Source organism: Ambystoma mexicanum, chromosome 1q (assembly GCF_040938575.1).
Source record: "Ambystoma mexicanum isolate Mex_15411 chromosome 1q, UKY_AmexF1_1, whole genome shotgun sequence".
In the NCBI taxonomy this organism is placed as follows: domain Eukaryota; kingdom Metazoa; phylum Chordata; class Amphibia; order Caudata; family Ambystomatidae; genus Ambystoma; species Ambystoma mexicanum.
In genome coordinates this window covers 792,234,149-792,261,996 of record NC_090922.1, presented here as the reverse complement: position 1 = coordinate 792,261,996, position 27,848 = coordinate 792,234,149, and the positions used below count along the sequence as shown (strand labels likewise).

Genomic DNA, 27,848 nt, shown 5'->3' with positions numbered 1-27,848 from the left:
GGTCCCCCTCGGAGGCGGAGCCTCGAGAGAAATCGTCGACGACCTCGGCGCCACAGGCGTCGACGTCTTCTTCGAAGACGGCACAAGATCACGCGGTCTCGAGCGCCTCGGGGACCGGGACCTGGAACGGGCATGGAAAGAACGGCTACCCTTGTCCGAGCGGGACCTCTCCCGCGAGCCGTGCCGACCACCCGAGCCCGAAGGCGTACGGGAGGTGTCTCTCGACCGGTGCTGACCGACACCACTCGAAGGCGCGGACAGACCGGTGCCCTGCGATTCCAGAATCACTAGCATCTGCTTCCCGAAGGAAGCCCGTTCCTCCGGTGTCGCTTGCATGGAGGGATAAGCGACCCGCCGATGGGCGGAGTCCTCGGAAGAGGACGGGGAAGGCGACCTATGCCGGCGCTTCCTGGAATGCCTAGAAGAGGCGGAGAAGTGGCGAGACCGACTCCTGGAAGGAGACCCACCGGACTTCCGACGATGACGCGGAGAGTCACCCCTCGAGTCATCGGTCGAAAGCCCTGCAGACTTCGACTTCCGGGGCTTAGACACCCTGCCTACTGACAGCTTCTTCTTACGTTCCCGCAAGGCTTTTGCAGTGAGCGACTGGCAGTCGACACAGTCGTCCGTATCGTGGGCCTCCCCGAGGCACCAGAGGCAGGCGTCGTGCGAATCAGTGACCAACATCTTGGACCCACAGTCCCCGCAGTTCTTGAAGCCCGGAACGCGGGGTCGAAGATGAGAAAGACATCGCCACTTACAGGTCTTCACAACAAACCAAACAGGTTCAACGAACCGAGAATAGAAAACAGCAAACTCCAACGAGTCGAGGCGTACCGAGATTCACAAAGCGAACACGTTTGCGGAAAAAACGGAACTGAGGCTATGGGAGTCGTGCGTCCTACTTATCACATCGGGTGACGTCGGCTGTCGGAGGAGGTCCTCGGGGACGGCGCATCGACGTCATCGACGCAGGACGCAGACGTCAAAGATTTTACGAAGCAGCACAGCTGTGGACATTACCTGTCATAGATATGGAATACGTCAGAGGACCCAATCCCCTCGAATTGATCAGTTCTTTGGCCAGCAAAGGAATACATTGCGACAGTAGTCACAGCTTCTCGCCAGATCAGATGTCTAGTGAGGAGGCTTTGGCCTTACTGATGCAGTTTGACTTGGAGCAAGGCACAGAACTGGATGTGGAAATTGAAATAGAATCTGCTCCTGAGGGTGAGCAGGCAGTTGATTCGGGAAGTGAGTTTTCAGGTGAGGCTGGGTCCACCTCCTCATCTGATGAGGAAGAGAATGAAGGAGTACATGCACCTCCTTCTGACACTTCCCACACACAAGTTACCTGCAAAGTTGAGGGAACATGCAGGCCGAGCAGGAATGTGCCAGAACATGACATGGCTGATGAGTCGGACTGGGTGCCTACAGCAATGGCTTAGCCTGTTGTGCCACCTGGCACTGGAATATCAGGGTGCACAAAGAATACAGATGGTTTTCAGCCTATTGACTTTTTCAACCTTTTTGTGGAAGATAGGTTCATTTCCGATGTGGTTTAGCAAACCAATTTGTACGCTGAACAGTACGAGATCACGGGGTCCCACTCTCAAAGCCCATTCCAGAGCACAATCTTGGGTTCTAACTACCAATGTTGAGATGAGAAAATGTTGGGGTCACACTCTGCTCATGGGAATATCACAGAAGCCGTCTATCTCAATGTTCTGGTCTACTGAAGCAGTATTTACAACCCCTTTTCCAAGCACTGCAAAGTATGTTGCATTTCAATGACAACTCAATAGTATTACTCAGAACTGACCCAAATTGTGGTAGGCTATTAAAAATTCAGCCATTTCTGAAGCACTTTACTCAGCGATTTTCTGAGATGTATGTTCCTAGCCAAAACATGTCCATTGATGAATCATTGGTATTGTTCAAAGGTCAGCTACTGTTCATTCAATATATTCCGAGCAAGAGAGCACGATATGGGATCAAGCTGTACATGTTGTGCGAAAGTACCATTGGGTATGCCTACACCATGAGAGTCTACACTGGAAAAGATTGGAGCATAAACCCGCCGGGTTGCCCAGAATATTTAGGGATAAGTGAAAAGATGGTCTGGGATTTTGCCACACCATTGTTCCACAAGGGTCACCATTTGTATGTGGACAATTTCTACACATGAATACCAATGTTCAAGGAATTGTACAATGCGGGCACACTGGCATGTGGTACAGTCTGCAGTAACCGCAAAGGCTTCCCCAGACAACTTGTGTAGAAGAATCTGTACAAGGGAGCATGTATGTCATTGCAGCGGGATGAACTGCTGGCAGTAAAACTCTGCGACAGAAGGGATGTGCACATGCTAAGTACTAGTCATGATGAAATTACTTCACTTGTCACTGTGCACGGACAGGTTCAGCAAGTGCAGAAGCCCAAGTGCATTCTGGAATACAACAAGTACAAGGGTGGAGTAGTTAAAGCAGACCAATCGCTCGAGCCACACCAGGCAGCATACAAGTCTTGCATGCGGTACAGAAAGTTGGCCGTACACATTACGCATGCAGCTACAAACAATGCTAATGTTGTATACCGTGCAGCTGCTCCACAAACAAACGGTAATTTGTGAACTTTGAAAAAGAACTTGTAAAATCACTGACCATTGTCCATGTACAAACTCCCTCCTTTCCAGTAGTAGACAATGTGGCCAGATTGAAAGGACAACACTTTGCTGATTATGTTCCTGCCACATCCATGAAGACACAATCATACAGAAAATGGATGGTGTATACAAAACAAGGAAGGAGGAGGGATACTCGGGTGTACTGTCCCCAATGCCCTTCCATGTCAGCCCTCTGCCTACAGCCTTGTTTTCTTTTGTATCATACAAAGGAAAAGTATTGGGAGATGGAGTGATTTCCTGAAATGCCCATAATTCCTAGAAAGGGCTCTCAGTTTGTGCATTCCTTACAAAGGAACATCACTCCTGCTACCTGCACCAGAAGCGTGCCTTCAATAAAAATGCAACACTATTCCGACTCACTTCACTTTAGTGTGCCTTGACAAGCATTTCTAGTCCTGCTCCCTCCACTTCAGGCCGGCCTTGGAAAGGCATGTCAATCTGGCACCTTTCACTTGAGGCGTGCCTTCGAAAGAAAGTTCAGTCCAGCTCCCTCCACTTGAGGCGTATCGTAGAAAGATATGCCACTCCAGCTCCCTCCACTCGTGGCGTGTTTTGGACAAGAAAGCAACACCATTAGTGTTCCCTCCATGTAAGGCTTATTTTAGAAAGGCACGCCACTCCAGCACCTTTCACTTGAGGCATGCCTTAGAAAGAAAGGTCAATCTTGCACCCTCTGCTCGAGGCGTGACTTGCGAAGGAACACGATTCAGGCTCATTCCACTTGAGGCGTATCTTAGAAAGGAATGCCATTCCAGCTCCCTCCACTCGAAGCGTGCTTGGACAAGAAGGCAACACCATTCCAGTTCCCTTCACTTGAGGCGTATCTTAGAAAGGAATGCCACTCCAGCTCCCTCCACTTGAGGCGTGCCTTGGACAAGAAGGGAACACCATTCTGGTTCACTGCCCTTTGGCATACCTTGGCAAGCAATGCTATTCGTGCTCCCTCCACTCGAGGTGTGCCTTGGAAAGGATCGCAATTCAGGTTCCTTCAACTCGAGGCATGCCTTTGCAAGCAATGGTAGTCCAGCTCCTTCCACTTGAGGCGCGCTTTTGAAAGAAACACCAGTCCTGCTCCCTCTACTCGAGGGGTGTGTTGGACAAGACGGGAACACCATTCCGGTTCCCCCCACTCATGGCGTGCCTTTCAAAATTTGTAAACGCCATTTTAGCACCCTACCTTGCGGGCTAAGTGTCATGAAAATGGTACATGGACACCATCTAAATGGCAGCGGTGTCTTGTATAACTTTTACTACCCTGCCATTTTTCTTTTTTACTACAGTAATGGTCATGTTTTGTGGGACTGAAATGTCTTCTGTTGGAATTAATTGGATATGATTGGTTTGTGAGGGAGCTAAAGCAGAGTTGTACATGCAGATGCGTTTTCTGTGAATGCACTTTGCCATCACTGCTGGAATGATTAGCATGTTATTGGATGTGTATTTAGTGTGTGTATATGTTTGGCGATATGGATGCTTCAACATGACTGGCGAATGCTGGCATACTTGCTATGCGTGTACTTGAAGTTGATGCAAAATACCTCGCCTGGAGGCCAGGTAGCCAAGTGAGCGGATGTTCACTTGCTACGAGTGTGCAGATATGGTTGGTGACACCTGACCGTTGAATACAGGCAGAGTTGATATGCAAGTATGTGAAAAGGGTGTGCCAGACATGTCCTGGAGACGATGGTGCCACGTGAGCGGATGTCCACTTGCTATGCGTGTGCATATACGGTTGGTGTCACATGACATTTGAATGCACACACAGTTGATATGCAAGTACATGAAGTCGGTGTGAAAGATATCGCCTAGAGACAAGGTTGCAATGTGAGCGGATGTCCACTTGCTATAAGTGTGCAGATAGGGTTGTTGTGGAGCTAGTGATTTGGTAGTGGTGCGATTGCTGAAATGGATGCCTACTGATTGCAGACACTAAAAGGTGTATGAATGGCCAGTAAAACAGTTGGTGACTTGACACGGCTTTATGCTCACATGAACTTTGTTTCATGTGCTAAACCAAACCTGCCAGTCCTGTTGCACCGTGAACTGTATGTATGAGAAGTCTGAGCAAAGGTGCCTGTGAATGGGCTTGAAGAGGAAAAACAGTGTGGGAGTGGGTACTACACAGTGATTCTTGTATTCCAGAGCACCTGGCATACGGATGATTTACCCCCCTTTCTCCCAGGTGAGGACACCCACGCATACAAGGTTTGGCTTTCCTTAGGATATATGTGGAAATCTGGGAAGTTAGGACAAGTGTTGTTGGAGGCGTGTTTTGGTGGTTTCCAGGTGGGAAATGTCTGGAAATAGTGTTTTCTTCCCCTAAATTCCAGACTTTGCTGGGGCTGGTGGGTAATAAATTCTAGGTGATTCATGCAAGTCACACCTCTGTGGTTTCCCACGGGCGCCTTCTTTTCAGAAATGCATAGGGCTCCCTGTTTTCCTTGGTGGCTGCGATACCCTAGGCCGAAATCTGTAGGTTGTCTCCCCAAACCCTTTGGGGATAGCAGTGGTCTAGCCTTTTCCCTGTGCGCCCAGGTAGGTGCACCCACACGTGAGGTACCGTTTTCGTTGGGACACCTGTGGGAACGCGGGAAGGTAGGACATGTGTTGTTGGCAGGGTGTGCCGGGTCTTTCAGGTGAGAAATGTCTGAAAATGTTGGTTTCTTTCCTAAATTTCGGAATTTGCCGGGGCTTGTGGGTAATACATTCTAGGGCGATTCGCTCAAGTCAGAGATTGGTGGATTGCCACTGGTCTATTCTTTTCAGAAATGCATGGGGTTCCCAGTTTTCCTTGGTGGCTGCGACACCAAACCCAAATCTGTAGGTTGTCCACAAAGCCAAATCCAGTATTACCCAGGGCATTTGATGTACCAGTGGTTTGGCCTTCTCCCTTTGTGCGCAGGTAGGTGCACCCCCACATGTGAAGTAATGTTTTTGTCGGGACACCTGTGGGAATGTAGGACATTTGTTGTTTTCTCTTGGTTTTCATAACGTTTTCATACATTTGCTGCTGCACTTTGTCACACAACCCTTTCATTTCCCAAATGTGACCTACATTTAGTCACTGCTTTACGTACTGTATCCTTTTGTAACCTGCACAAGTCACCTACCCTTCAAAAGGTCTGCCTGTGCTCTTTCAAAAAATGTATGCTTGCCATTTCTCACCACATTTGTTTTCCTTATTTACACATGCTAAGTACGTCTGTTTAGGCCGTCAGCATAAAAATCCTGTGTACCATGGCTCAGTGTTTGGCTTGTGGTAATGCTTGCTTTGTGAACCATTACGAAAAATGTGTGATTTCCTTACTACAAGAGTCAGGGGAACGTAGCGATGTATTGCTTTTCTCAATATTCACAGATGCCATTTACTTACAGGTTCAACCATGTCCAGCCCATACCTTTTTTCCTGTCATTGTTCCAATTTTTTCAGCAAACTATGGGACCTGCACAAATGACCCCTACTAAACTTGGAATTTGGTCTACTTTTCAGAAATGTATGCCTTTCTTTCTTCCCATTTAGTATTCCTCTCCTCCTCTTCCATTCCGTCCACTCATGTCCTATTGGGGAAAAAAAGGTTATAAATCGCCTACCTCTCACAAAACTGATGGTAACCTAATAAAAATGTTTTTTTGGTTTCCACTCAACCTGTTCTTAAAAGCCTGGAAAACGGCGAATTCAGCACAGCAAACCATTTGTTCCTAGCTCTTCTTTGTACATCATTTTATTGGCATTTTCTGAAAAAACTCAAAATGTGCTCCCTTTTTGGTTATTTACTCTCATTCACGTACAGCAAACTAGGATTCCTTGGTGGCGGTATGACCGCCTACACACGTGGGAAGAAAAGGGGACAAATGTGGCCTCGATATCACATGTAACAAAAATGTTACAAGGGATTGAATGGCGACATACCAAAATCATCAAAAAAGGGCTTAGCACTGGGAGGGAAAACCATTGGCAGTTAATGGGTTAAAATGCTGAAGCCATCTCCAAAACAAAACAATCTAAACTAATCAAAACATTTAAAACGAAGTACAGACATTCACAACATCAACACATATAGTCAAAATATACATAAAAAGATTTAAAAAGTGCATTTAATAAGTACATTCCTATGTACCCAATTAGACTTAACAATTGGTCCATTTCTACTTTGGAACAATATATGCCCCTTAATGTATTGAGCATTATCTATAGTTCTTGAATTGAAGCTAGTCACACTGCACCTAGGAATTTCAACAACACTGCAATCGTTAGGCCCACCTCTTGGCTAATAGATATTTTGGGAGCATGTTTGCTGGCTTATCAATCCAGGTTAAACTCTTATACAGGGTATATGTTCTCATTTTTTTGGATTGTGTCTATCCGATCCCCTCTAAAGAGTAATTTCTTAACCAGAAGTGGAGTGGTGATAAACAAGTCAATGCTCATGTGGATTTTTCGCAAGATGCTAAATGCATAACAGCAAAATCGCCCAATCGAAGTGAGCAAATTAGTTTCCTGAACTTCCCTCTGAAAATCTGCAAATGAGGAGCCCCTTGTTAAGTAGGGCCCCAAAAACATATTTTAAAACTCTCCAATGATACCATGCTTCCAGTGAAATAAAGGCCAATTCAAACCGCAAAGCGGGCAGCGGGACTCGAAGTCTTACTCCAAATCAATCCTTCAATGGTGTTCCAATTTATGTCTCGTGAGAAATAGGAAACTTTCTGTCCATAGAGCAAGGACGGCACATCTTTAATTTATAATAATCTAACAAAGGCCTAATGGTGAAATTGCAAAACCTTCAGTGTACCATTTTAGCTGTGAAGCAGCCTTAGTTTTCAGGTGCTCTGTGGCATCAGACTTCATCACGTTAGCTTTGAAGGTCATGCCTAGATATTTAGGTTCCACAGAAGGGGGTATGGCAATTCCATCTACCGTCCACGTGAATTTGAAAGGCTTATTTGGGTCAGAAGAGAACCTTAATATGACTGTCTTGTTACTGTTGATCACAAGATTGTTCTCTTGGATCAATGGATCAGTTCAGAACCAGGACTGTTTAAAGACTGGGTTCTTTTGAAAAAGATATGTAAAAGAACAGAAGTTCACCTTTATACGCTCTACTGAAAAAGCAAAAGGTGGAACTGAACTGATCCATCGAATGGCATTCAGGAATTGTGATGATTGATAATCAATTACACTTTCATCACTAGCACTTTGCTTTTTTAAATGGATGTGATTTTATCATATTTTATGACTATTGAATACAATTTTAATGTTTTGTATGTACTCTTGAGACTGAAGGAGTTGCTGTTGGTTAGTGCTTTTGACCCTGTTCTTTTATATATGCTACACTTCTGATTACACCATTCTTTTCTTGGGTCTGGGCCCGGTGACTTTTTCTTCGGGCCAACTGCACAAACACCTTACCCCACTTATTTATCCACTTTCATTTCCCTCATGTATAGTGACGTCTGTTCAATGCTGCGTGTGAGCTCCACAGCCTGTTCTAATGTTATATCCATGGCAAGCAATTTTTCTTAAACTCTTAAACTGTTGGTACACCTTACCAGCTGTTCCCTAATTAATGAGTCAGTCAGGTCTCTGAACTCGCATGTGTGGCTTAATGTTCTCAAAGAGTCCACATAGAATTCTACAGACTCTGCACTGTCCTGAGTACGTTGAAAAAATGTGTGTCTCTCAAACGTGACATTTTTCCTAGGTTCAAAATGCTCCTCAATTTGCTTGACGGCCAAAATATACTAATCAGCATCACCAGCACCTTTCTCTTGACGAGCCACCAGTCGGTCAAACACACATCATTCAGGACCTAGATTGTGCAATAGCAGTTCCTTCCTCCTGGCTGCGCTAAACCCATCGCCTCCTATGGCTACTAAGTAGTTCTCGAACATGCGCTTCCATTTCTCCCATCTGAGTGGAGGTCTTCCAGGCTCTGCCAAGAAAGGAGAGGGTGGTGGAATTGCAGCAGCCATGGTCTCTGTCTCCCAAATTGACACGTTGTTCTTGTTTTAAATACCACTAGAGTTTGACACTTTCCTGCTGTCCACTAAACTTGGACAACTGTCCTCCTTCTGCTGGGAGAGGTTTAAGTCTGCAGAATTATGAATGAACTGTGGTCCTGGTTCTGTTAAATTGCAGTACTGGTGTGGTTGAAAAGACTGGACTACAAATCTGACCGTCACTGTTAATTCACTCCTGAATACTGATGGCCTCCCAGCTGAGCAGGTGTTCTCTGCACAATTCTATTGTATTGTGGGCTGAAACTCCTTTGTGTGTCATCACAATACTGTCACAAGCCTTCCTATTGTTTCTCAATGCAGCTTGCCAGGATTGCTGCATTGCCTAGCAACATGCTTCACAATAGGGTTGAGGCTTCAGAGCATGGGTGCTGCTTTCTCCGACGCTTTGCGTTGCTAGGGCACCACCTCCGAAGGAGATTATCAGCTGAGGGTGCACATGATCGCCACGCCTTCTATATGGGGACTCACGCTGCGTGGCTCACGGGTGTGCGCGAGCAAACCCCAAACTGGGCCGTTACTCCCCGCCCCTCCACAGCACAGCACTCCCTTTCTGACCTGTGCGCCAGGGACCGCGGTGCCTGTTGTCGTGTTTCTCTCGCCTGTTCTGCCTCTTCTCCACTCATGATCGAGCGAGCGGTGCCCCTCCTGTCAGACGATCTGCGTTGGGCTCATGGAAGTCGGCAGAGATTCGTCGCCGGCACTCCTTTCTGCTTCAGGAACCCCTTGTCGCCAGTGTTGAATGTAGTCGGACGCCATATGAGTTGTAAAAAGAGGTACTTTATTAAGTAATAAGGAGGAGGCAACAGGCACTGCACCCAGTACGTACAAACCATAAAAGGTGGTTCCAGAACCCTGACAAAAGAAAACAAGAAATGTCAACACAAAAATCTAACTAAACCATTGTATCTCTACCTCGACTGATCAGGGGAATATCAGCCTTAGTCAGGGACCTGCAGTCAGCAGACTCATGTTCTTCATAGAGTGGACACCTATTCCGCACAACAGAGAGTTGCACAGACATACTTTTCCCCCATTATTTGTACGCATATTCAAATATATATTTACTTTCTTTTTTAAAGTAAGTATCTAGAGTTTAGCTGATCGAATTTTCAATTTTATTCTGTGGCATGCACCTATTCAAGATAAGGACGTTGTGTGTGCCAAAAACTTCATAAATCAAAGCACACAATTCTGAAAGTGTGTTTGAAGGAGGTTTGTGGAAACCCAAATGGTAACATCTTTTTTTCACATTCTTTTTTGTCATGAAAATTCAATGCCGAAAATTGCAATGCGCGGGAAGACCTTTAATTCTCCATCTTATTTAGCTGCATTGTCTTCTCTTCATTCTTCCAAGGACCTTTAGTTATTTTGAGCTGAGCAACTCTACCCTTCTCTCACCCCCCTCGTTTCTATCAATTCTTAAGTCACACACTGTATACTTTGCTTTCTGGCCATTCCCTATGTAACCTGCTTTCAGTCCCATTTCCGTTCCTTCTCTCTTTTGGTTCCTAAACTGTAGTACACCCTGCCTCTGTCAGTATGTTCGCATCCAAGCTTGCCTCTTTATCACTCCTCAACAGGAATATCCACACTGCCTGTGGATTACTCTGTCATTTAGGATTTTTCTGAAGTGCCTTTAACCAAACTGTAGAGCACTTTGGCCAAATAGCATTATGAATCGAAATGCATAACTAAAAATATGCATGAAACTTCACCATATTTGGCATATGTGTTTGTAGGAAGACTGATAAATCGCTTGGTCAAGGTTGGTGAACTTTCATGGATGAAGTCAAAAGTTCCAGGAAAAGGATTTCACATTGTCCTAAATGGCTTGTAACTTTAACTCTATGACTTCTACAGCAGCAGTGTAATAAAAAATAAATTAACCAAATGTACTTCGGCTAGAGTGATGTCACATATAATTGCTGGTGGTTCAATTCAGTTATTCACCAAGGGAAAAGGCAGACAAGGGGAATGCATGTGGCCAGTCTGCTTGCCTTTTTACTCCACCCTCCTCTCATACAAAAAGATAGGCAACGTAGGACTCAGCTCTCATAAGTGGAAAATATCTGGTCATATGGATTACCTTTTATTAGTTCTGCCTGAAAGGTAAAGTGTGCCATTATCTATTCTGAAGAGAGCTGCACGAGTAGATTCCTAAGCCCACAGAGATCTTGACAAACAAGTGACTTTCACTTTGACACTCTGAATAGTTCTGTTGCATTTAGAACAAACTCTACCATTAAGAGTCGAACACCATTTCTTTGTTCAAATAAAAAGTGCATCATTTGAGAACTTCGGTCATGAGGACTGCAAAAAGGTAGTTCAGTCTTACCTGGCGTGCATGCTCTGTAACCCACTCTTCATCAATGCTATCTAACTTTTGTTTGTTTTTTATCTGGGAAGCATCATTTTGATCCTCTTTTGAAGGTGTCTGAACAGCCAATACTACAAAATCTCTTTGTAGAGAAAACTGCAAAAGATTAAAATGAAAGATATGAGCAGCAAATGCAACACCGCTTCAAACAAATGTGGCTGAAATAAGTAGTTTTAGTCTTCACAAAAAAAAAACATTTTTATTAAACCCATTAGGAATCAATTCAGAAGTCAAGGAATGATAGCTCATCAGGCAGTATAAGAATGACCCATCACACAGTTTCAGATTGACCCCAACATTTAGTATTCCTTCGTCACCCAGAAGGTAGATTAATCTTGCCCACCACAGCGAGTGGCAATACGAGGGACAGGAGCAGCGCTTTAGTTAACTCACTTCCTCTTTATTCATCCACTGGGAAGGTATGGGTCCACCTTTGACACATCACTTACTTTCTCTGATAAAATTCCAAAAGTAAATATTTGGAAGTTATTGCATTCTTTTGCAATTCTTAATACTGAAATGTGTTGGTTCTTCCTGAGCACACAATGGATTCCAGGAACTGTGCCAATCGATCTATAGCATTTCCTTTATCTTGCCCTTGCACAACTGGGTGTCATTATCCTGGAAATGACATAAATAAAAGCCAGGATCCAAGAAAATGAATACTAAACTACTTAAAGCTTTGGAATTAAACAACTTCCATGACATAAATAAAAGAAAGTCAATTGTTCGGTAAAAAAGATCTGAAGAATTCTCCTGTCTTCGGTTTGTCTGAAAACAGAACAGAGATAAAGGAACAGTTGGGCAATGACCAACGTCACCCTTTACTCAGGGTTCAACAAGTCTTTGTTTTAATTAACAGAATTATCAGGGGTAGGGTTAGATGTCCAGTGTGCATGTTGCACCAATTTTTCCAAAAGACATTCATTTGTAAAATATTTTTTCCACGTACTTTTCCCCACCATCATTCCCCCGAAATAATTTTTAATTATGCATATTACTGCAGTTAGCCGATTCCCACAATAAATGAAAAAAATGCTAGAACATTAAAATGTCTTTCCCGTCCTTACAGGCACACACCATGCGTCACCCTCTTCTTTTCTTGGTCCCCCCCACTTCCCTCAATTTCCCTTTCCCTTCCTAATCCTTGCCCATTCCCACCAACATTCTTTGGATCATGTGACAATTTCCTTTCTGAGCGTGTCTTGTGGCATTATCACGGTTTCTCCTGAGATGCCGTTGTGATTCCCCTAAAATGCCGAAAGGTTCTACCCATAACTGGCTCTTCGGCCATCCCCAACTTCCCCATTTCACATGTCCTCTTTCACCTTCCCCACATCCATTCTAATGTGAATGTACCAATTGTACTCCTCCAAATAGCATTTTTAGCACTTTTCATTTTCGGCATCACGTGATATTCCAACAGGGATCGCTCACATTGAGCAAAAAAACAAAACATGGCGGTTGTTCATTTCTGAAAAGCCATTGTCATTGCTGTAAAGCTGCTGTAAAGCACCGCTGGAGAGACATGCATGTTTTTGGGAACAAGGAGAGACCCTCATCTCTGAAATATTTTTTAAATGACTGGATGGGTTTACCCCAAACAAGCTTTGTGCCAAAACGGTTTCTTATTTGGTACAAATCTGTCCAGTGGTTTTCACCCTACGGGTGTTCAATCGATGCAGTTTTTCTCTATGGAAAAAGAATGGGACCAAGCTGAAAACAAACTTTTTTCTTTTCTTAATAGCTTTTTCTTAAAATGTGTATTTATTTGTTTTAATCTTGTAAAAACAATACAAAGGTACAAAAGTAGGAAGCTCCAACATCTTACAACCGCAATAAAGTTCACTCACTGGCCCTCATTACGACCCTGGCGGAAATCAACTGACATGACCGCCATAGCGTAAATAGCGTTTCCGCCACTGCACGATGGAGGAAAGTGCGGCTAATTCTGACCCATCGGGCACGAGCATTACGCCATGGCGGAAGTGCAAAGTCAGCGATGGCGGAAATGACCCCAAAACGCCCCTTACCGCCGTCGTACGTCGCCCTAGGTGCAATTCCGCCACCCATCTTACCGGTCACCGTAATGAGCGGTCAGCGCAAAATACGGTCACCGTAAATATACGGAAACGGAAGTAAAAACATGGGGCCGGAACGGGAAACAGCACGCCGTACACCTATAAAACCAGAATCCCAACACAACCATTAAAATCCGACCCTGAGACACATCCCAACCCGTTAGCCACCCCAGTCCAAAAAATCAATATGGGAAAAGTTGCTAAAAAAGCGTGCGACCGCAAGCGGCAGGTCCACTTCTCCCACGAGGAACTCACCGTGCTCACAGAGACCCTCCAGGAGAACGCTGCCGTCGTCTTCTCCACGCAAATGACCAGGACGGCACTTGCGAACAAGAAGGCCATATGGGCGCTGGTGGCACAGCGGGTAAGTGCGGTGGGGACCGCACCCCGCAACCCACAGCAATGCAGAAAGCGATGGGACGACCTACGGATACGCGTCCGGAGCATACTCTCTGCCAACCGGAACATTGCCACAGCTACCGGGGGAGGATCGGAATCACCCATCAAGTTGACCCCCTGGGAAGAAATCTGTGCCTCCACCATCGGAATGGAGAGCATAGAGGGAGTCGGAGGGATGGAGAAAGGAGTGCAGACATCAGAAGAATCAGGTAGGTGGCCCAAATAAAACTATGGCAAATCCCCAATTACCAACCATGTGAAGTACCATGTGTCCCCATAGTGCAATAGAAACACATGTTCAGGAGAACGACCACATACAATGCCATGACAGCGTCCCTTAAAAGTCAGATCAAATAACTAAATATTCAAAAAACCAAAAAACACACCCTACATGTGCAGCATGCACACCCTAACTGCAGACTGCAAAATAACTGCATCCCCAATGCACACAAAAATGAGACCACCTCCAAGGCCCTGACCCAAATCACCCCCAGGTACCACCCCAATGCATGTGATACAATTGCCATTACAATCACCACAGACCCATGAATAACGCTCGCCCTCCTTTACTCCACCACAGGGTCCGATTCCAACGAGGAGCTTCAGGACACCCCTACCAGCACACCTGCAAAGAGGGCCAAGACCAACGGCCAAAGACCCTCCACCTCAGCTGCACGGATCAAGGCACGGCAGCTGCACAAATCGAGTGGCAGCACACTGGAGGGGACATCAACAGGCACCCCAGCAGCCAGCATGTCCACAACAGCAGCACCACAGGTCCCCCCAATGGATGCCACAGAAGGCACTGCTTCTGGTGGCAGCAGCACCATAGGTGAAACTGCTTTCATGCCAGCATGCTCCGACACAGAAAACGGTGCTGTAGATGTAGGATCCATCCATGACCTGTCCCAATCCCCCTGTATGTTTCATCCCGTACACCATGAGGACACCACGCAGGGGCACCCACAAGACGACGACTGGCCAACCCCAACAAGGCCTGTTGCAAGGCAACATGAGGCGTCCAGCCCCTCTGTGACACCACCGCAAATGGGCATGGCCCAGCAGAGGCAACAGTCCCTCGAGCAGATGATAGTGCAACAGCAGCAAATGGCCACGCTCCTCAAGGAGCATGCTGATGAATGTGGGGGTTCTAAGGCAGCCATTGAAACATCTACTGAGACACTTAGGGCAGAAATCGAGCGAAGTACAGAGACACTAAGGGCACAAATGGAGAGAAGTACCGAGAGCCTGAGGGGTGAACTGCATGCGACGTCCAAAGACGTATGTGGTGAACTTGCCGCTGTGCGCCGTGTGCTCACTGAGCTCTCACAAACCCTTAGGGACATGCATGGACGTGAGCAGGCAGAGACATCATCCGTTGCAAGTTCCGTCCAGGGCAGCCCCCAACGTAGATCTGGGAGGACCCGGCGCTCCACAGGCAGGGGTGCCCCTGATACCCGGAGAGGGGGCTTGCAATAGCGTCTGCCCACTGACAATGAGCGTCATTGGACACTGGTGTTCGGGGGGGAGGTAGGAGGGTGGAGGGGGTGTGTTGGGCTTCTTTGGGTGGCGGGTCGATTGGGTGTGTAATGTCTTCTCACATCTGCAATACAAATCTTCATATTCATCCTATGAGATGTGTGGACATTGATCTCTGTGTACGAGGCCTATCCTGGCGTACAGTCCATATTGTGCATGTCCCAGACACACACAGTGCCACAAGTCCCGTGTCCATGTAACAGCCACCAGGCGTGAGTGCTAGAAGCATGCATCTATGAGATTCTGCCGTAATTCACGGGCCTCCTGTGCCTCGCGGACCCCTTGAGGTGCTGCCACATCCCCACCCTCATCATGACCATCTTCAGGTGCTAGCAGTTCTGCGTCGGGGGGCATGGCCACATTCCTACGTACGCACATGTTGTGTAGCATGACACATGCCATGACCATCTTTGCCACCCTCTCATGGCGGTACAGGAGTGCCCCGCCAGACCTGCTGAGGCAGCGGAAACGAGCCTTCAGTAGGCCGAATGCCTGTTCTATGACCACACGGGTACGTGAGTGGGCATGGTTGTAGTCCTCCTCATGCTGGTCCTGTGGGTTCCGGATTGGTGTAAGGAGCCATTTCTTCAGTGGATACCCGCAATCACCTGTATGTGGACAAGAAAGGATGTTTGTGGAATGTCATTGCTACGTACGCACCCCCCCCCTTCCTGCCAGGTCATTCACGCATCACCTACCCCACATACTCATGCATTAAATGAGACTCACCGAGTAGCCAGGATCGACGCCCTGCGTGTCGCTCCATGTAGCGTGGTATTCTAGAGTTCCGCAAGACCATAGAATCATGTGTTGATCCCGGAAATCGGGCAGAACAATGTGTAAAGATCCTGTTGGAGTCACACACCATTTGCACATTGATAGAATGATATTGTTTCCGGTTGCGGTACTGGGCCTCCATGGCATGTGGGACAACCAATTCCACATGGGTGCAGTCGCTGGCACCAATGCAACCCGGTATGCCGCCAAGTGCATGGAATCCCACTTTTGTGTTGGTTAGCTCCTGCTCCGAGCGTGGTAAAGTGATGTCGTCTGAGTGCTTCAAGAGGGCATCAAGCACTTGGAATAGTGTCCGTGAGAATAGTGGCTGTGAAATGCCATGCAACTGTCCGACTGTGTGCTGGTAGGTGCCTGTGGCCAGGAAGTGGAGTACAGACACCACCTTCAGTAGGGGTGGGATGGCGGTTGGGCTATCTATCATGCTGACAAGGTCAGCGTGTGTCATGTCGACAATGGCGGTTATGGTGTCCCGGTCCAAACGGTAGAGGGTGTGGATCTGCTCAGCTGTGAGGTTGAACGGATTAGCTCGGAGGCGTGGGATTGCGGGCTGCCTGCGTGGTGGTAGTGGCTGTGCTGGTGGGGCTTGCTGGCCATGCCTTGCCCTCCTCCTCCTCCTCCTGCGTCTCCTCTGTGCGGCCGGTTGTTGCAGTCGTTGGCGTTCGTCTTCCTCTTGAAGTTGGAGTACTTGCAGTGCAATCAGGTCCCCCAGGCCCAACATCGCTAGTCCTGCCGGTAGCATTCTGGAGTGGGTGTGGTTGTGGGAGGGGTTTGGGTATGCAATTTATGTGTTTTCAGGCTGTATAGCCTTCACCTGTGGTGATTCATTCCACCTGTGTCAGCTGCAATGCCTTTCGTGCGAGCACGTCCTGCACACGACGCTGCAATTCGACGCATGGCATCTTGCATTTGCAATCATGTTCTTAATCCCGATGGCTGTGGAATATTGGTTTATATGTTAATTCTGCTATGGTCCCATTGTTGCACATACTATATTTGCATTCGCGAGCAGACTTGTGAAGGGTCAGTGGAATGTAGTGCTCGATCAACGGTGGACCCTCATGCAGCACTGTACCGACGTCCTCCGACGGCGGGGAGTCCCATCAGTGATTGAGGCCAGTTACCATTTTCACACACAGCCGCACTGCATACATGTATTTGTGAATACAAGCGTTCACAGATGCCTTTTCAACGTGATGTTGCAAATGAGGAATTCGAAGGACAGCGCTTTCGGTTTTCAACTAGCGGCGTGGAGACGCCCACAGGTCTGACTGGAAATGTAACGTTCTATTGTTGAATGTCCTTGGGACAGGGCCCATGACGGGAATGCAATGATTGATATGGTCTGAATGGGATGCGCCATGGCGTAGTGGACGATAAGGCAGGACGTTCCCAAATACATGTGACTTCACTACACAAGGAATCCGGGCAGGAGCACAGTGGATTTTGAAGGCTGCATTACGCACAGACGCTATGGAAATTTCGAATGTTATGTGAGTGAATATTCAGGCGTTTTCATTACGGGATGAGGGAATGATGAATGGATGCATGGAAAGATGATTTAATTGGGAGTCTGCCATGTACATGCCTATTTGGAATCTGTCCCCTTCCCCTGCGCTATGTGATGCAAGCCTGCCATAGTGGGACCATCGTCTGTCTGCTCTTGTTGAACCCTCCCTGTCTCGACGCGCCTTCAATCACTTGTGTCTATGCACGTTGATGATCCCATCTGATGGATCCTGTTCTGACAGGCGCATGCACACAGACACTCGTTTGAAATAGTGTATTCACCTCGATTTGTGTCGTAATGATTCGCAAGTGATTTTTGGGTGCAATTGGTCCTTATGAGTGGGCTGGCATGCATATGGTTGTAGGTTTGGTGTGTTGAATGAAGTGAGTAATGCATATGGAGTTCGGATGCCCATACTATCATTTTTTTCATTTGGGTGACAGGTATCTCCTCCCCTTCTGCCGCTGCCATCTGTACGCCACTCCTGCAGATGGCTTCTACAGTCGACACCTGCAGCTTCGAGTTAATCAGTGGAGCACCATTACGATCTTATGGGACGATCGCCAATGGCCCACATGCCCTTACGCAGTACTAGTGGCTAGGTGCAGCATACCTAGCTTCCAGCTGGACTAGTGCCTACTTCATGGGACGGCCCTGCGGTCCTAGGCGCTTCCATGTTGCCTTTTTGGACGTTGATGTAGCCCCTGTGTGCCATGAAGGTACAGGGCGTCACACATGGGGAAGCTGGTCATTTATTGCGGATGCAGCCCACAGTAATGCTGATCATTTGTGATTTTATGTTCTAATGGCTGTATGGGCTTGGTGATTTTGATGTGCATTAAATTTATATTCAGATATTTACCGTGTAGCGTTATTCTTTGCTAGTAATGTGGCATATTCCGATTTGTGGCGCGATGTATTGTGAGGTGTTCTGCATTGGGTTCCGGCTTCTGGGTACAGTTGTGTGGTACGTCCTTATGCTGATGGTTGGTTTGACTACTGGCATGTGTACAGGGCTGGTGCAGTCTCCCTCAGGTTACTGCTTTGGATGTTGATTTGCACTGGTGGCAAGCGATGGGGGACTGTTGTTGTTTTGTGTCATGGAATTTTCTGTTCGTTTTGGTGTACTTGCACCTTCAGATGCCTGTGCTGCATCAGTACGGCAATGGTGTGTTGCCAATTGTGGATGGCCACTCACAGGGCACTTGGGGCCCCTGCATGCATTTGTTCGTTGGCATGCATGGGTGACTTGTACATTTTGCTGGTTGCATGGTGTGACTGCATTGCGCCTACGAGGAGTTGTGCAATGTGGCCAGGGAGTGGAGTACAGGCACTCAGTAGGGCCATTACGGTTGGTTCGCGATGCCGTAGTTCTCGCCATGGCGGAATGGTACTTTCCGCCATGCTTGATGGCGTTAGGTGAATGTCCGCTGGGGTCAGCATTCGCGTACCGTTGCGCCATGGCGGATATTGCGGTTTTGCAGGGCGCGCGTGCGCGTACTTGGTGCAGTTAGCGTTGGCGTTCGCTACGGTGTCGCTAATGGCATCGTACTTTACGGTGACGGGTCATGATCGCAACGGGCGGTATTCGATGGCAGTATTACATTTCCGCCATCGTTTTTCGTATTCCGCCAGGGTCGTAATGAGGGCCACTGAGTCTTATTTGGCAACAACCTTGAGAGTCCACGTTAACTAGGAGGGGGGCGCAGACGGGAACTCTTGAAACCAAAGAAGTCGTCAGATGGTGCCCAAGGTATGTCCACAGAGATTATTAGAAGGTAACCCTTGGGTTTAAGGGGGACCTTATATGGCAAACTCAAAATTCCTGAAAGGTGCACACTAGGGGACTAAACAACCAAAACATTTCAAAGACAAAATGAAGGGAGACAATACTCGCTTGTCTCTGAACCTTTCATCCTGTATCAGCGTCAGTGGGAATAGATTTCAACAGTTTTTCTGACCCTTCTGCATCCCAAAAAAGGTAATCCTTCCCATTCCAAGACACCCTGAGCTTGGCTGGACAGAGCAGGCCCGCTTTGACCACACGTTCCAAAAAAAGCTTTCTTTGCTACATTCAGGGGCCTTCGTTTCGGTGGTGTGAGAAACACATGGTGACAACAAGTAAGACAGACACAAGTGATCACAGTTCAAGGGTGTTTATTGACAATTAAGTGTTGTATGCAGGTTGGAAAAACGCTTACTCTAAAATGGGAACAAGCGTCAAATATCAAATGAAAAATAAGGCAGTCCTAGTAGTGTTGTGTCAAGGGCCTATACTAAGAAACCTATTGCCAAACCTCACAACTAATACAAAAAGGGGTGTGGGATAGTTCAGGAAAAGAAAGACGTGTTCCCAAAGGTCAGGGTGCAGTTGCCTGGGTCTCCCTTCCCCACGTTTTGGACGCGGGGTATGATGGGAGCTTGGAGCACAATACAGTCTCTGGCTTCTCTAACACGAGACAACAGTTCTAATGGCAGTTCTCAGGAAGTCAATGGCCAAGTCTCGTTCCTTAGAAAGTCTCTTGCCTTGGGTGCCTGATGTGTTCATATAACAAAATTTCCTTTAACAAATGAAAGTTTGTTAACGTTATATATGGGTGATGGTTTCACCCCTGGGTCCCCCTCTTCTGAGCTGACGCTTCTCAATTGCATTCCTTAATTTTATATCAGTTTCTTTCTTTGAGTTTGAATGATAGCTTTACCCCTGGATCTCACTCTGCCGCGCTCGGACCTCGCTTGACTGTCAGTACTCGGGTGATAGCTTCATCTCGGGCATCCCTCCTTTGCGTTCACTCTTGCCGTCTCTAGCTCCTCAATGTCGGGGTGACACCTTTTCACCCTTGGATCCCCCTCTGCCGGGCTCTGACCCCGCTCGATTCCTAGCCCCCTTTCACCGGGTTTATTATGGCTCTCAAGCAGGGTGATAGTGGCTCACACCTGGGTCCACCTCTTCTGGGTGCTGACCCCTCTTTACTTTCACTGTTTTCTTTTGTACAATTCAATGGTTTCGGGATTCACTTCCCTTCCTTTCCCATTGCTTGTAGATCAACGTCTTTCGATTGTACAGGGATTTTGCTGGACCCTCTGTATGACTGATTTGAACTAATTTGCCTCCTGTGGCCTTCTGGTACTTGTTGGTTCTCTCATCTGAGGCTCGACCACAGTTTCTCGAGTTGGCCCACATGTGGTGCCAGTTTCCCTCTGCTTCTCGTCTCCCCTTCACACTTTCTACAGTTCAAACAAAGGTTCATCAGCCTTGTTTTGAAACTTGACACTATGTAATTCTCACTCATCACAGCCCAGTTCTTATCGGTTCTCCCCTCAACTCACCAGCTGTGCCGAACCGCTTGGCTTTTAGGTTCACTGGAGTCAAGGCTGGTACCACGGGCGTAGGAGCTTCCTTCACGCCTGCTTATCGGCATAGGCTTGCCCCGTATATCGTTGACATCTGCTGCTGGACACTTGTGCTATTCATTGCAGTCTTAGGCTCTGTTCCAAGAAGGTTCTGCGGGCCTGGGACAAAAAGGGAAAGGTTACTTCTCACCACGCCTCCCTCCCAATTCTTGCCCCCTTTCTTCTTCATTTGAACTGCTGCATGGTAGCCGTCTCGTCGTGCTTGCTGCTGTATTCGCCTTGACTGTCCTGTGCTCTTTGGATGCAGCTTTTATCCCTATTTTGAAAGGAAAGGGCCGTCAGGTGTGAGTGATTCAGGGTAATTGCCCGACTTTGCCTGACGCTGGGTTTGGGATGTGTCAAGTAAATGGTTCTGGGATTAGTCTGTTGTGATGTGAAAGACGGTTTGTGTCGGAAAAGGGGAGAGGTAGAATTTCCAGATGTCTTGCCGGGGCAAAAGGGAAAGAAGTGTTGTATGGAATAAAGGCCTTCGTATTTGGGTTGGTGGGGATCTCGGAAGGGTAGGTTACATTTGAACAAGAAATTGACATTCAGGGGAACGGGATTGTCAGGGTTTGTGAAATGACTCCAGGGGATTCTGGGACCGGTAGTGTGTTGTCAGGGCCGATGGGAGTTTTCTTAAAAGAATAATCAAAAAGATGTGGAGAAGAATGGTTGAGAGTTTTCAGGTAGGAAGTGGGAAGGCAGGGTTACTGGGAGATGTGATTTTCTACTTTAATATGGTTCGTGTTCCTAGAGGATTTCCCAGATGGGGGGGTGGTAGATTCTGATATGGGAGACTTTATGGCACAAAGGGGGCCAGATGTAGTGTATCCCACAAAAGTCTCCGGGTTCTCACCCTCCTCGTATTCTTAGTCTACAACATACTGCATCTCACCTCGGGCCTTCCCCCGAGCACAACTATAGGTTCCTCTGCCCAGGTGATTCTCCCCTACTGGTCCACCCCCAGGAACTGGATCCAACAGCGATGGCCGTGTCCTGGCCACCTGAAAAAGGGACTCCGAGGTTTTACAGGGAGAATACCCTCAGGTTTCTCACAGTGGCTAGAGAGAGCTCTGGAAAAAAAGATAGATACTATGGTCTTGAAATTCCACAGTTTTCTTGCCCGCTGCCACCTTCAAGATCCTGTCTGTCGCAGGAGTCCGTGGCTGCATGAAAAGAGTGGGACCTCATGTCAGCACCGGTATAGAGCAGCTCAGAGCCAGGTCGAGACAAAGTCCATCAGGTCATCCTCCTCCACTCCCGTTGGGAGACCAATAATACGCAGCTGTGTAGTGTGCATTACATTCTCAAGGAAGTCTGTTGTCCGTACCCTGCTACCCCTTGGCACCGACTCCACATCAGGACTGATTTTTTGCACCAGGGGTAAAGTTTGCGTGCATTGTTTATCCAGCTCACTAGTCTTCGATTCCAGTGTGGAGGTTTTCATTTCTAGATGGGCCACTTTCTCAGTCAGTTTATCGAGTTTGACTTCCAACCGTGACATCAACTTCTCTATCCAACCCAACGCTGCCATGACCGGATCCTGGGGCATAGGCTTTTCCAGACTGCGTTGCCCACTGTGGGCCATGAAAAAAAAAATCAGCATCTTCATCAATGTTTTTTCCTTTCCCTTTCCTGATGCCATTCTCCTTCACCTCTTATTGAGCTGCAGGTCCACGGGATAGCTTCACAAGACAGTCAAGCCCCCACTCGTCCGCCTCAAGCCTCCGTGACCGACAGGAGCCAACTAAGGCACAAAGCCCCAAACGGCAAGTAACCGGAGTGCTATGCGGCACCATTGATCACCTCCACCTTGTCCTGACTGTTCCAGTCATGTAGTGGCACTTCAGTGGGCATTCCGCTGTTTATTGCCCACTGTAATGGTCTTGATTAGAGCTTTGACCTACTCCCCGCTAAGCGTGTATGCGGGAACGCACCCTGCATACACATGTTCCATTTGAATCCTAGCGGCTGCCATATTTCGCTGGATCCCGGCTCCTTGGTCCCTGGCTGGGTTGAGCCGCTGGCTACAAACCAGAGCTGTGGCAAGTGTGCCATACCAAGAGGGTCCCGACCCTCACCATATGTCCAAAAAGGAACACCTTCAGTGGAGCATTGCAGCGGTACCACCTTCGCTTCTCTCCAGACTCACCCGAGGTGCACCCCTGCAGCTTCTGCCGCCTCTCAGTAAAGTTGCACCCATTGTTCCACACTACTGCTGGACTCTCAGCTGCGGGGAGGCCAATCAAGCTAATATCCTAGCCGCTGCCGCACTGCAGTTAGGTCTGTGTCCAGAACAGTTTTCACAGCCTAACATTGCATTTCAACAGTCCCTCATCTTGCCAGGCCTAACCTTGCAGAGCAGAGCTTCACCTTAAGGCGATCATCTTGTTCAGCTCACAAGTGCTCCCCTTAACAGCCTTTTCATCTTTTGACAAATCTTTCCCGGAATTTCCAGTTGAAATGTGAAAGTAGAATTAGCCATGGCAGCCAAGTAACACACAAGGACACCAAGTAGCCCTCACTGAAAGTTCACCTTAAAAACCCACCAAAACCTTGCTGGTGTTTGCTCAACATGCTCTAAAGCTCCAACCATAAGCGTTTGGACTGTTCTTAATTGAAAATCCCTAATAAGGGTAAAACATGTATACAGATGTCTGAATCCTTGAGTGCGGTTTGTCTTGGGTTGAAAAATATTATGTATAAAATAGCACTGCCCTTTAGACAAAGATATGTTCCTGCAACAAGACTCGACATTTTAACTAATTTGCATACCTACAATGCAGTACTCAGCTGGCACCGAACGAGAGGTGAACTTCCAGTGATGGCTACTGTGTGGTGCTGTGCTGTTTGTGTCTTGGTTTCAATGGTCAATTCTGCTTTCACTTTTCAGTGCGAAGGGTTTTTTCAGGCCTTTTAAACCACCCTAACTGCTGTCGTTACACACACACACACAAACACACACTCCAATTTGGCAGCAGTATGGTCAAGGTAAACATCACACATCAAGCACATTACATAGGAAAATGAAAAAGTGATTTCTCCTTTGAAGTTTCCAAACGTGGATGGACCTTCAACCAATTTGGCAACCAACTGGTCAGGTCAAATGTAATTAATAATGCTGACTTTTATAAGGTTCAAAGGCGTTTTCTTGTTACTTAGAATAAAATTTGCCATTGGGTAAATTCATTTTCTGAACACAATTTCTTGAAATGGTCTTCTCCGATTGTCTAGATTTTTGACACACATTAACACTTTACCTTGAGGTTTGAACATTGAAAAACGCATCAGCCAAACTGAAAATAGTAATGGGAAAATACATAGGAAATTATATTTTTACAGGGGTCTACAGAGGGCTGGAAAAGTAGATTGCAGAGTTTAGCTTATGACTGGTATGTTCGATTATGGAGGAACACATTGAAAGGAAGCTAAATGAAGGAGGGTAATGGTAGTCAACTACTGACGTAGTCTATCAACAGAGAACGGGTACTAAAGTGCAGGATCCTATTGAGGTGAATGGGAGGTTTTCAGTGGTACTACAGTGAGCTGAACAAAAGCAAAATTAGACAGAAGTAAGTTGGGGATGGATAGAGGAGGCAGAGATCCCATCCTTAGCTCTATAAAATACAGTGGATCCACAGAACACTATAACAGAGGCGTTTGCGGTGCAATCAAGAATTTCACATCTGTTAAGGCTCCAGGCAAGGATATCCTATCACTGAAATTAGATCATTCTTTTTTTTATGTTTGGGTTTCAAAAGAACCTTACAGAAATCATTTCATTGCACAATGTAAATAAAACATATAAAAATTATCAAAGACAAAAATACAATAATATCAAACTTTCTAATAATTCATCTTAAAACTAAAGCAATAGGTAAACAAAAGAAAAAACGAATAACATAAAAAAAATAGAACACAATTCACAACCCATTGTCGAGAGAAGGCATCCAAAGCACAGAATTGGAACTTTCAACAGATCAAAAACAAACTATAAAACCCCTTCCCACATTAATCCAGATTTGTAAATAATAAATCATTGTCACTCATGCCCAGTGTACTATTCAATTACTGGTGCAAAATCAACTGGTGAATGTGACACAAGTGAAAAGTCAATTGTCTGATGAAGAATGCATGCCCATGTCCTGTACCAAACCTGGGAGAATGGTGGCATTGTGACAGCAGATACTGTACAAAGTTGACAGGAAGCAATGCTAGCTGAATTGTAGACATTTTTCATGAAAGGAAGGCCTTGTATGACATGCATTACTCACCGTAATAGCATTTCTGATGATCGTATCTGCTTAGATTCACATGCTATGCATATAGTCCGACATCCAGTGGTAATCGTGTAGTTTTGCATCTTTCTTTCGAGCATCTAAAGGGGGGGGGACGTCGACATGGGCGTGCTTGTAACACTATCCCTAACGTGACGTGTAGTTTACCCAAAATCCCTCATGCATCGAGGTCCCTCCGATTGTGCTTTTTCTGCTGTGAGGGAGCCTATGACTACCGTGAGTACAGAGAGAGAGAAAGGTGTAAGATGACTATGTTCCTTCTGCTCCAAGAGGGGAGGACGGGTGGGCGCATGTGAATCTAAGCAGATACAATCATCAGAAATGCAATTACGGTGACTAATGCATGTCTTCTGATGCTTGTTAATCTGCTTAGAATCACATGATGTGCATAGACTTGTGAGCAGTACCCAGAGATGGTGGGATGAGTGAAGGAACAGTAGCAAAGAGATGTATTAGCACTGCTTTTCCCACCTGAGAGTCCCATCTAGAGTGTGTATCTAGACAGTGTTGTGTAAAGGTGTGTACAGAACTCAGATTGCTGCTTTACAAATGGACTCAAAAAGGAACATTTGCAATGAATGCTATGAAAGCCCCAGTGCCCAGAGTAGAGTGAGCTATAAGCTTGGAGGAGTAGATCTCTTCGCAAGAGAGTAGCACAGTGTGATGCAGTTTCCGATCCACTTCGAGATGGCTGATTTAGAGACAGGGTCTCCTTCTCTACCAGCTGCCACTGAAACGAAAAACGGGTTCATTTTTCTTAGTGGTTTAGTTTTTTCAAGATAATATATCACTGCTCTCCTCACATCAAGTGTGTGGAGGCTTCTTTCTGACATGTTAGTGGGGTTCTGGAAAAAGGTGGGCAGTTCTATTGATTGGTTCACATGGAACTTCCAAATGAATTTAGGCGAAAACCGTGGGTGAGTGCACAGGACCACCTTATCCTTGACGTGACAAATGGGTCTTGAACTGAAAGGGCCTGCAATTCAGTAACTCTCCTTAAGGATGTGACTGCCACCAGGAAGGCAGTCTTGTATGGGCGTGCTTTAAGGCTAGCCTTATGCATAGGTTCAAAGGGAGGCCCCATTAGTCTCATCAGTACCACATTCAGGTCCCATCCGGGAGCAGGGTTTGAAATAGGGGGATGAAGTCTTTTAACCCCTTCCATAAAAGCCTTGATTACTGGAATTTTCCACCACAAAACCTTTTTCTTGGACGTGGTGTAAGCTGAGAGTGCAGCTAAGTGGACCTTTAGGGAATTGAAGACCAGACCTGACTCTAGTAGGTGAGTCAGGTACAAGACAATATGTTTTGGTAAGCAGTCGATGGGATTGACGCCCTTGGAATTGCACCAGACAAAGCATTTCCATTTATTGGAGTAGCATTGTCTGGTGTTAGGCTTTCGTGCTTCTGTAAGTATGTCCATGCATCTTTGAGGGAGTTGGAGGTGTCCGAACTCTATGATCTCAGGAGCCAGGCTGCTAAATTGAGAGTTTGCGGGCATGGATGGAGTGTTTCCCCCTTGTCCTGTGACAGCATGTTGTACGGGCATGGCAGCTTCCTTGCCGGTGAGACCGACATTGCCATCAGATGAGAGAACTAGGGTTGGCGGGCCCACATCGGGGATACCAGGATCATGGTTACTGGTTCCTGGTGCATCCATCTTATTGAGTAGGGGAGTCGGGGAAAATGTTAAGGAAGGCGGCACGAGGATGCTTCGTACCTGTTCGTCCAGTTAAGAGCTTCGAAGATGATGCCAGACTGCCAGAGGTCCTGTGGAGATGATGTGGGTGACGTGGGAAACCAGCCCAACTCCTGCCCGAATGAGGACCGGCTTGGAGGTGAACCAGCTCCCAACGCCACGGGTGCACTCTCCCCTGATTTACGTGGCGTCAGGACAGTGCAAGCACTGACAGGGGAAGTATCCTGTAGATAGTTCAGGGTCCCACCGAAGACAACAGGATCTGGAAATGGAGGAGCCGAAGATCAGATGGTAAAAGTTGTAGAGCCTCCAAAAGGGGCAATGTACCAAGGCAGGAGAAGGCTGAGCAGGCAAGAAGGCAAGGGACAGCAGGATGGAACAGATATTCCAAGGGTCAACCCGGATGGTGGACTAAAGGGTGTTAGGGAGAATTCTCTGTTAAGGCTAATTTCCCAAACCTAGTGAGTCCCCCAGCAGCTTTGCTGGATTTTTGGGGTTTTTTTTTTCTCCTGCTAAGAGTGAGACTCTTTTTTCCCACTCTTAGACATGATTTGAGATAGCCTTTGACTTTGTAATGTGTTTTATGGGCTATGGGGTCTCTTACCCCATAGGGTTTCTTGTATTTTTGTAAGTGTGTTACACAGCACCCTCAGTGCAGTATCACAGGGGTGTCATAGTGACCCCCAAACATAGACTGTATACCCTGGGACTGACTACTGTCTCCCAGGGCATGTAAAGTCACCATTGACTTTACTAGTCTTAAATTGGGAACAGAACCAGTACAAACCATCATATTGTGGAAGTACTGGTAGGGGTAATTAGATTGCCCCTGGGACTGTTTTTCGAGGGGGCACCGTGCAGTCCCCCCTCGTCGAGTTTCTGGCTGGTGGCAGTGGTTACCAAGCGAAATATTTTCCCATTCATTTTAAATGCACCACTTATTTTGGTGCAATGTTAAAGATACCGCCTGGTTATTTATTTAATATTTATTCCCTGGTTGGGTCTTTTTGTCCAGGACTCGGTTTTAAAATGGCGCTTGTGTTCGCC

The 27,848-nt window shown here is 46.8% G+C and overlaps 1 protein-coding gene across 6 annotated transcripts in view; it reads right to left on the bottom strand.

Annotated features, from left to right (window-relative positions):
* Positions 1-27,848, bottom strand: part of ODR4 (odr-4 GPCR localization factor homolog) — a 1,066,769-nt gene that overhangs the window by 887,329 nt on the left and 151,592 nt on the right. For all 6 annotated transcript variants that reach the window (XM_069641378.1, XM_069641383.1, XM_069641382.1 and 3 more), the window contains one exon: positions 11,043-11,180. In XM_069641378.1, the coding sequence (XP_069497479.1) occupies positions 11,043-11,180 (138 nt within the window). The remainder of the gene's footprint in view (positions 1-11,042; positions 11,181-27,848) is intronic.